This window comes from Theobroma umbraticum, unplaced genomic scaffold, assembly GCF_002168275.2.
Source record: "Theobroma umbraticum cultivar Fairchild unplaced genomic scaffold, ASM216827v3 scaffold_30.0, whole genome shotgun sequence".
Taxonomy (NCBI): Eukaryota; Viridiplantae; Streptophyta; class Magnoliopsida; order Malvales; family Malvaceae; genus Theobroma; species Theobroma umbraticum.
Window position 1 is genome coordinate 5108175 of NW_018397254.1, and position 10579 is coordinate 5118753.

Consider the following 10579-nt stretch of genomic DNA (forward strand, 5'->3'; position numbering starts at 1 on the left):
TTTTCACATTATTAACTGGAAATCCTGAAATGTATACCAATCATATTTGATATAAAACATCTGACCAACAAAAAAGAGGGCCTTAAAGCTCTATCCAGGTGCAATTTGGACAAGTCAGAGTGTAGCCCATTTTTCTCACAAGCTTGATGTCTGATTCGCATAGAGAAGGCAAAACTGGGCCTGCAGCCTTTAATGCGAATGCTAATGCTAGTAATAAATTTAGTCAAGACTCAAGAACAGAACCAAGGCTTAGGCAGTCCCATAGCGGGTTCATTATTAATCGGATACTAAACAACCCACCAAGCAAGCGGCCCAAAACGTTTTCATGCGTGCAATGAGCCTAATGGCGGTACTGCAGCCAGTATGGTAATTATGTTTTTCTTTATACCACGCAGTTTAGTATTCGGCTATTGTCTTGAATTCTTAACATTTAAAAGTATCACAAACCTTCTAGGATTTAGCCGCAGGCTGAAAGATTATATCCAAAGGAATGGCTAACCGTGGAGTGCTTTCCTCGATGCTTTGTTATCTGACTTTTTCTGCCGCACGTTTGTCACTAGGAAGAAACTCAATCTTGTGGCTTCCACGATTGAACTTTTAGGCTGAGGCTTTATCCTTGCATGTTAAGATAATGACTTTAAAGCTACCACTAAACTCAAAGTGTGGTAGCTTGCAGGTCTTGAATCTTGTCTAGGACAGGAGCTTCCATCCAAGGCTTCACCACATTCTGAAATGTATCACATTTTCTCTATTATATTTGTCACCTATGCACCTTCCACACACTTCGACTCATCAAACCTACATGTTATATTACGAGCTCAAGCCCTAAAGTGAACCCTGACAACTGCCAAAATACTGAAAATTATTTATACCGATAGTCCCATAAATGATGTCTATTAGCCATAGCTTCCTACAATCATAAATTTAGTGCTTGGAATGCACCAGTGTGAAAATGTGCAAGAGTGGAAAGGTAGTTTTGAAAGGGAAAACATTTCAAGGTTTGAGGTAAAGAAATGACCTTTTATTCTGATCTGTATCTATCTGGCTCTGATTGCATTTGCAAGGCATGCGCTGGATACTTCTTTAAACTCCCAGCTGCTTTAGCCTCAAGCCACAAATCCCTATAAAGTAAGGCTTCTGGTGGCATTTCTTTCTCTATTGAATAAACTACTTTTGGATCCTTCTCGATAACCTAATTGTTGTATCATAAATAGAAAGATTCAGCACCTTTCCGATTAATAGCATCAAATTCAATAACTAAAGTATTGCCGCAAATAATACCTGACAGATGTCACTGCCCTTCTTGAAACCTTCATTATTGCTTTGATAAAAAGAATACAGCATTCTACTACTTAACATAGGAGCTGACATCTTGTACATTTCCTGATTATGTAAAACAGCTTTATCCTTCACCTTTGTTACCTGAATTCGCTGCTGACAGATGCATTGTTTAATTAAGGTTTTTCAGAATCTAATAAAGCTTTTAGTATAAGAATATTTACCCTGTGCTGTAATAGCAAACCATTAAGTCATAGAGGGGTAGCAAGGGTGTACTAGCTTATTCTTTCCAAGACCATTAACATTCTTTAGAAAACAATTATGTGAGAAACAGATTAACAAAGGCAGATTGCAGGTCAATTGCTCTCAGTCTCAGCATTTAGGAAAAGGATAGTTTATTCCCTGATACAAACAACATGCCAGTGAAAAATAAATCAAGCAAACAAAGGCATGTAGGTTAGAATTATTATCATAAAAACATAATAACAGTCATAGTGCGAATAACGCATGCTTTCACACGCCATTTTGGTTTCCAATGGGAATTATACGTAAAACATAAAGCAAATTCTCCACCAAGAAAATAAGACCAACAACAGCAAAAGGTTATTAGGTATCGTACCTCATGGTGATCAGCTGGTTGTCTACGACAATATAAGGTGCATGGATGAATTGATTCAGGCCTTACAGCCATTTGACCAGCCTTATTTCTGATAAGAACATAAAGGTTATTCATTATATTCAGGAGTTTATTATACTCATGCTCACTCAGTGAACCTAAATCAAATGAAGAATTCTGTAGAAGCAACTCTGACAAATATTGGATTGTATTAATCATTAATTTAACATCAATTTTGGGAGGCGTAGACTTTGATGGCTCTTGAAGTCTCTCAGTAAAATCAGAAAAAACACCAACTCCACTGGAATGTGAATTCAAGGCAGTTTCTGTTGTAAGGAAAGAGAAGCTTGTATTTGGCCCATGATGTGCAATGTCCTCGAAACTATCCAACCCATTATGGGTTGCAGCCGCAATACCCTCCATGGAGCCAGCAACATTTATGCCTCTCACAAGCTGACTTTCAGATGTAACATACTCTTCTCTGAGATATGGCCGAAAACTGCAAGAAGAATTGGCTGCCGAACTTATAAATGACTTGTAGGGAATGCCATACTCCTTTTTTGAGTCATGGACATCACTAGAACTCTGGATTCCTATATCATCGATCCTTTCTGAAGGGAATTTAACTGCTTTAACAGAATCTGTTAATCTGTGTTCACTTGATGAAGAAGTAACATCTAAAGCTGCACTCTTCTGAGAAGACAAGGAACTGTCTCCATGACCTTCCTTCTGATGGTGATCCACTTTTTGTTTAGAATTTCCAGGAATAGACAGAGGTACCTGAGGATTTAAACTGTTACATGCCACTTTTTCATTCTTAGAATGTTCTGACTTCAAAGGCACTGAAACCCTGGATGGAGATTGACCCTTACTACCTTCTGAATTCATGGGCACTGAATCTCTGAGTGGAGATTTATTAGCCTGGGTTCCTTTCCAGCAAGGTGAATCCACATCAGAATCACCATGGTTGGTGAAAGATTTATCATCAGGTATACTTGGTTTAGCACCATGTTGTTCCAGAGTTAAGTCCTGAGGAACATTAGGACAAGCAATTCGAAGCTTGGATTTTGCCCTTATAGAGGGATTTTTAGTCTCATCGTGGAAGGGTTCAACAATCTTTCCTTTTTCACCTTTTTCAATTATGACTTGGTCATGGCAAGCCACCTTGTCCACAGGATTATGCACTGTAGAAGTATCCATCATGCTAGGCAGAACATAGCCAAAATAAGAATCCCTGCTGCTGACAGCATCAGTGCCACCAGTTGCCACATTCACTAATGGGACAGGATTAACAATTGGAGGATTGGGACCAGCACTTGATGGTCTGCAAATTTGAGCTGAATAAGAAAAACATTCTCGTGCATGTGAAACCAGAGTTTCAGCATGACAAGAACCAAGATGTGGAAAGCAACTCTCATAGGGAAAAATAGTTGAATTGGCCAGTGGAAAAATACTGCTTTCAGTATGTATTTTCTCCTTGTCTTCTGGCCTAATTTGATTATCTTTTCCTATGACCACACTGCCTTTTCCATGCAAAACAGAAGATGTTTCACTAACAAGTTTTGATTCTTCAAGAGTAGTACCTGAACAAAACCATTAACAGTTTCAGCCCTTATGGCATGGTCATCACAAAAAGTATAAATTGTTTGAAATATGCTTCTACTTTTTATTCATCTTTGCACCTTCAACTAATCTCCAGTCAATCCAAGTAGAATGAAACCCTGTGATTCAAAACCTACAAATTACTGATCGCTTTAGAAGAGCAACTCTAGAAGTTCCTAATTTTTCAGTATTAGAATGTCACAATTGTTAATGCCTAATGACAGTAATGAGATTGCCATAGTTTATCTATGGTATTATGCAACATGACCAAATCAAAGTTCTTGGTCTCTTATCATGGTCTGTTCTTAATGATTGATAGCAAATGAATTTCCTCCTTCTCTAATATCATAAGGATTTTAGTTTTATAATCATAATATTAATATGAAATGAGGCCATCAGCAACATAGCAGTCTATAATAAATTTCATTACAAGTCTCATAAAGGTAATAATGCTCAGACAGGCTATTGTAAGATAATGAACCAATCATAACAAATTTAATTTGATACGAAAATCCTCCAAGGAATTGAAGATACCTTGTTCAAGCAGATTATTGCAAGACAGTGAACCAGCACTTGCAACCTGATCGTTGCAGCGAAGAATTTCAGTCCCTTGTTGATGCACAGCAGTTCCTTGTAGCCCACCCTTGAGGCCCACATTACCAAAGCTTGAGGAACTAGGAATGAAATTGGTTTGAGAAGATTGATGAGTAGACAAAGTGAAATAGCTGTGAAGTGGAGGTTCCTCTAATTGGTAGTATGCAAAACGAGAGTCAAATTGAAAGTCAGGGTCATCAACACAAGGGAAAGCAGTAATAGAAGTAGCGTCAGAGTGATAGGCATGGTAGCCACGATGACCTTGATTACCCAAACTCAGGCAGGGAAAGGGTTGATCATGACTGGAAGATGAAGAAGAAGAAGAAGAAGAAGAGTCAAGTAAAGGGTCAAAGGATTCATGGAGATTGTAAGGGTTATTGACAGTGAAGGGACGAGCCAAAGGTGACAAACGAGACGATGATGTTGAGGTTGAAAAGACATTAATGGCCTTATGACTCTCACTCATCATTTCTCCAAACCAAACCACCCACAAAAAAGCCTGTCAATATTTTTTGCATTCATTGGCAAACAAGAACAGGAATCAGAAACAATCGGAGAATTCGACATGATCATCATCGCAGCCCAACATAATTTTTCTTTGATTAAAAAATGAAAAAGAAAATATTTATTAGTGATGATAAAGAAAGGAAAGACTTTGACTTCAGAGAGGTAAAAGAACTATTTGATGAATGCAGATTGAACACCATAAATGGAAATTACATCACATTTCATACCTGAAAAGAAGATTGAAGCTGAAAGAATTCGAGTTTTTCTTTGGTTTTGATTTTCATTTATTTGCCTTTGTTCTGCAGGAGTGCACCTTGGCAGGCTCATCCTCTTCTACTATTTGCTTTTATTCGAACAGACTTTCTTTTTGAACTGCTTCTTTAACAAGTCATAAGTCGTAGACCCACGATACGTTTACTCGTTGGATTGTTCCTTTGCCCTTTTTCTTTTTTTTTTAATCTTTTTGCTATAATGCATTTGAATTAATTTAAAAAAATTATTTTTTATTACATTCAATTAAAATTTTTTATTTTTATCTTAAATTAATTAAATTTTTATTAATTAAATTTTTATTAATATTTTAATATACTACATCAATATTATATAATATAAAATAATAAATAATATTTTAATTAATAACAATTAATTCACTATTAATCAATAAAATTTATTTAATTTAAAATAAAAAAATTAAAACTCGATAAATATAATAAAAATATATAATTATTTAAAATTTTTTAAATAATTTTGAACTTTTTAAAATATTATGACTTTTTTATTTTATAACTTTCTTTGTTCTTATACACTTTCATTTTTCTTTATTACATGAAAAAATCTATTACTATACATTTTGTTTTTCTTTCCTTATTTAAAAAAATAAGAATTATCATATATCCTTTCAAGTAATGTACTAAATTCTATTTTGGCTATGAAATATGGTTATTTTCTAAAAGAAAATATGTTGATTTAGTAGTATTTAGTCCTAATTTCACAATATTGAAATATAACTATATTTTAGCTGAAAAATTTACCCACATGAGATTTGTTTTCACTACAAAAAGAAAATTAATAGAAATAAAATAAAAGAGATTGATGTGTAATTAACTTGTCAAAAACAGCAAGTAGAATGGGATTTTTCGTAAATTAGGAAGAGATGGAAGATTCAAATGTAATTATCACAAAATGGGGTACATCGCACTGCTACGAAACGCTTTCGTTTTCTTGGGAAGATAAGAACCAAAGAACAAGAGAGCAAGAAGAAACCAATTATTATTAATGAAATTAATTAAAGTGATCACAATGCCAGACCAATCTAACGGTCCCAAACAATTCGACTAACATTCTTCCCTTCTTAACGAAGTAAACCCCTGTTCAATTTTCTTTCTTTTTTTATTAATTTTAACTTTTAAAGGAAGGTACACGGAAAAACAATTCCATATGATTATCTTCAAAGAAAACGGCATCCAACTACAAATGGACAAGTCATCGGAACAGGTCTTGGTTAACCAACCAATGTGTAGCTTGTAATGAAACTTGTTTGCATATGAAAATTTAGGGATATCCAATAATTATACCAACTTAAGCTATTCATGTGTGGAAATATATCTACATGTTGAGTTTGATAAAAAAATTTATGGCAGGAAAAAATTGTCGACAGCCGCAAAGTTGTTTAATTTTCTATCAAGGGATTCTGCTGTGTTAGGTAGCACTCAATTCACTAATCCCACTTGCTTTCCTGGTCTGGATCTGCTTTTCTTGTCACTTGGTTCCAACAAAAACTAATCAGGGTGTGAGGGGTGATCCCTAGCATGACTCATGAAACCAATAATGCACCGGAGCAGATTCCAATTGAATATATTCCCATCCTTGAAGCACCACCAGATTAAGATTTAACATGACTTCACGGAACAATTTATATTCACTGATAAATTCTTTTCACACTGGAGAGTTATTGCAAATATATAGTATTATTTTACATGATGATGGAAATGGATGGTACATACAATAGTTCATAAGATTTTTACATGAGACAGCAGGCATTGACATTGTCGTCGTTGAACATGTTGCTGACCTTGTCATCTCCGCGATGAGTCACTGGGATGTTGCCATGCCTGTGTCCAAGATTGTAACCATGCCTGTAATAGTTGTAACTCTCTTTGAACTCGTTTGTTGTGTCTTTGAAATATTCGTTGGTGGAGGTGAAGTACAAAGGAGGATCAGGGTAGGGCCAGAACTCGGCCCTCTTTCCAGCCCTCCTCACCTGTTTCAGCACCTTGTTGCGATCAACGTACCCGATCACGGTTACCTTTTCCATTTCCAGGTCCACTTCCACCGAATCAATCCCTGACACAATAGTTCTAAGCATTAATAATCCAAATGTTGTTTTAGCTAATGAATCTACTGGACAGAAAATGGTAGTTTTATTCATATACATAGAATCTGAAACAGAAGCAAAGCAATTAAATGACCCATATATCATACATATAATGATCCTATGAAACAGTGATCAGACAAGAATCAATCCAAACATTGTTCACAAGGAAAGATTTCTAAAGAACGGAGAATATACCTCGAAGCTTGTAAATGGCGTTTTTGACTACTCTCTCGCAGCCAGTGCAGCACATTCTGACTTTGAGGTCCACAGTCTGTAAAGAGATCAATTTTAACAGTCACAAATGCTGATTTTATTCATAAAAATTTTATCTTTCTTCTTATTCCTTTGTTCCTTTCTTCTGATGCCTTTTACGCTTTATGCAGTTAGAGGAAACCCCAGGGGATTAAGAAATACCCTGTTGGGTCTAGATTAAACTTGTTTGCAGATTCTTGAATCCACTAATTAATACCGGGTAGCATAGTCTTAAAGTTGGTACAAGAAATATGATTCTAAGCTAAACGCATGACCAGCAAACAAGCTGTGAGGAGCTTGTGTTCTCCTTCTAAAATTTGAATATCTTCAATAACAATGCCTTCGCATACTTTTGGTTTCAATAACTAAGATTTAATTAACAAAAGATTATTCTGCATGTATATCTAACTGAAAACTAAAGCTTTTGTAAAATCGTTACGTGAGTGAGACAACAAGATTGTGCATGCCTCAATGGTGTCAAGGCTAGTAAGTTGTTTGTTCAAATTAAACTGTGCCCTAAACATTTAACCTGAAACATTGAAACAAGGTTTAAGTAAGATTGGGTTGTGAAAAGATTTTCTCCATGAGCAACTATTGGGAAAGCCTTGTTACATGGATTAAGCTTAAACCAAAGCAAGCATGCTCAACAAGCCACATAACTTTTTTTGTGAAGGAAAGCCTCAAGCGTTTTACATTGCCACTTCACCTTCCGTAAAGGACGTACGAAGGAGAAAGAAAAGGCAGATACGCTGAATATATAACCCATAAATGTAAGAGACTCATTTTTTTTTTTCCATTTGTTTCCTAGCAAGTTGGAGATGGAGAAGCATGGTGAAAGGAGAAGGCAAAAAATTAAGATACCTAGATGGACCAAAAGAAAAAAACAAAATATCCTTGGGATGAAAGGGAACCTGCAAAGAAAGTGGTCGACCGTTAGGCATGTTGTGGTAATTGATGTTGCTGACGCTTTTTTTGTTGTCTCGGTAGCCAAAAAAACAGGATGCGATGACTGATATAATGGAGCCAAATGCTCTGGCTAGTAAGGTAGCCATAGAAATAAGACTTCTCAAGTATATAAAGAGAAGGAAAGAAGAGAAACTGATGAAGACAAACCCAGCCCCAGAAGATATTCTTCTACGGCATTGGCATCGCCTGCCTTGAGTTCTAATCTCTTGGTAATATATTCCAAAGAAATCAGATACTATTCAAAAATGAACCATTTCTTGTGCTTATATCCAACTGGACTCTGGCCGGGGCTTCACATTTCACACGCATTATACATGAAAATTATAATAAACCCTTTTGGGAGGGAATGGTATCAAACTCTCATGTCTATGCTTGAGATGTGGGTCAAGCTAACATGACTGCTGACACATTGAGAAGGGAATATCAGCTGATTTGGGATATGGATGGGCTTAAGTAAGGAAAGCTGGGCTTTGATGCAAAGGGAACATATATTCCTAAAAATCTTTCTTTCCACCATCTTTTGAAAATCACAATACAACATATGCAACAATATCTATCTAGAAAGCCTAACAAAGTTTTATTCCCCGCACATTGTTTTCTAGTTAAGCCTTACAAGTATAGATGTTTTACATTTTTATGCAAGCCTAGAGAAAACAGAACCTTTGAGCTTTATATAGTACTATCGGTAGTCATTAAAATATCAAATGAGGATTTTAATAATAAGCTGCGACAGAGAACAAATGCACCGTTATTCCACACTATGGAATACAAGCCACTCAGGGTAAAGTTCTTCCAGCTATTACAGCCAACCACTGTCCTGCAGAACTGCCCAAAAAAGGATATGAGAACTGAATTGCTCCTTCCTGTGTATCTTCTTGCTCAATATACAAAACTACGTTTTTGATCTCAAATTTTGTGAAGTAGCCCTTAAGTCTTAAGTATGGTTTCTAACTGGACATACCAAATCTTCTGATACAAGCAGGTCTAGGGCTACCTAATAGTTGTATTTTATGGGTAGTGCTACTCCTACCCTACTAGTAAGGTATACTTTTTCCCATGTACTCTGTATTATGAACTTGAAAGAATGTTATCCATTAGATTTATGCCCATGTTGTTTATTCTGCACAACTTTTGGTTACTAATTGTTCACAAGGTTCGATGCTTTTTTTGTACTTCTATAAGTTAGTGACAATTTGTTGATTGCCATTGGAAGCTAATTTGTTTATTGGAAAGAGAATAACTGCTTTTATCCTCCCTGCCATGAACTAACATTTCAGAGATAAAAACGATTTAATTGAAGAATGTCCCTCGAATTTGTAATTAATTAGTCCAATCATTATTTGTACTCTGAATTAAAAGCAAGCTTACTGCAGTTTAGTTCTGTTGTTTATAAATTCCATGGGCCATAACTAAGGAAAAAGGCAGCTGACGCCCAAAACAGGAGTCGAGGTATTATTAATATACCCAATAGGCATAATGGTCTTCATATTCAGGATTCTCCAACACTTTGCACCATATGCAATACAGATGTAAAATGTATAGTGTTAAGATATTACAAATTCCATACTCATAGAGATGAATAAAATGTAAGGTAAGAAATCAAGGGTCGAACCTGGCTACCTTCGCCCTCAAATTCTAGTTTCATATACAGGAGAATAACTTACTGATCCTGGCCGAAGTTGGCTATTAATGATCAGCCAGGGGATCTCAGCCCGCTGATTTGCTCCTGCTCCACCATCCCTCCGCAGAGAAATTGATGCCGATGTGTCATCAACCATTTCTTTTTGATTTAGGAGATGGGAGTGGCAAACATTTTCATTTTCTACAGATATTTGTTTACCATTGATAATCTAGCACCGAATGCATAGTTTTAGAACCATAATTTCAGTTTTCTGAGATTAATTTGCTTATACCTGGCAAGTTTGATACTGTTAATCTGCTGCTTATGATCACACGAGCAAGATCAGGTGCTTCATTCTATCGAAGAAGAAGGGTCTCTGATCTCATCAGAATTGCAAAATAGTCTGAAACAAGACAACCTCAAATAGCTGTCTTAATTCCCAAGTTTCTTTGCCATCATTCATTTCTGTGACATCCTGAAGAAACATTGCTACTACCAATACATTCTATTGCTTCATCATATCAGAAGAGATGATGAATTCTCATACCTGTCATAAAAGCATTTATTTCCTTCACGGCTTGCGTGCAGCCTCCCGTGCGTGGGACTTGGCCCCAATTACCCTGGATGATGTCACATTATCTGATGGTCACTTCTGCAGCACTGTTGCTTATGGGGTGCAGGAAACTTTAGCTGGAAAAACTTGATAGCATTTGCTTGGTTGGAGGATTTGAATTTATACCAACAAAGCACACATGTTTTCACATACACA

The 10579-nt window shown here is 36.1% G+C and overlaps 2 protein-coding genes across 4 annotated transcripts; both read right to left on the reverse strand.

Annotated features, from left to right (window-relative positions):
- LOC110425808 (uncharacterized) lies at nt 1–4964 on the reverse strand. Of its 3 annotated transcripts, none has more exons than XM_021440861.2 (6): nt 4825–4964; nt 4031–4589; nt 1898–3477; nt 1282–1434; nt 1019–1192; nt 1–798 (listed from the first exon to the last, which is right to left on the reverse strand). In XM_021440861.2, exons 1-5 carry the CDS (start codon nt 4879–4881, stop codon nt 1022–1024), a joined length of 2520 nt encoding a protein of 839 aa, XP_021296536.1. In that variant the 5' UTR covers nt 4882–4964; the 3' UTR covers nt 1–798; nt 1019–1021. The 3 variants fall into 3 exon arrangements, with proteins under 3 accessions (XP_021296536.1, XP_021296528.1, XP_021296543.1); XM_021440853.2 differs by having other exon boundaries at nt 2–727; XM_021440868.2 differs by having other exon boundaries at nt 3–727; nt 1282–1431.
- A 1515-nt stretch (nt 4965–6479) lies between these two features.
- On the reverse strand, nt 6480–8594 carry LOC110420138 (heavy metal-associated isoprenylated plant protein 30-like). Its single transcript, XM_021433336.2, has 3 exons — nt 8135–8594; nt 7167–7242; nt 6480–6940 (listed from the first exon to the last, which is right to left on the reverse strand). The coding sequence occupies exons 1-3, from the start codon at nt 8273–8275 to the stop codon at nt 6618–6620; spliced, it is 540 nt and encodes a 179-aa protein (XP_021289011.1). The 5' UTR covers nt 8276–8594; the 3' UTR covers nt 6480–6617.
- Nucleotides 8595–10579: the final 1985 nt, after the last annotated feature.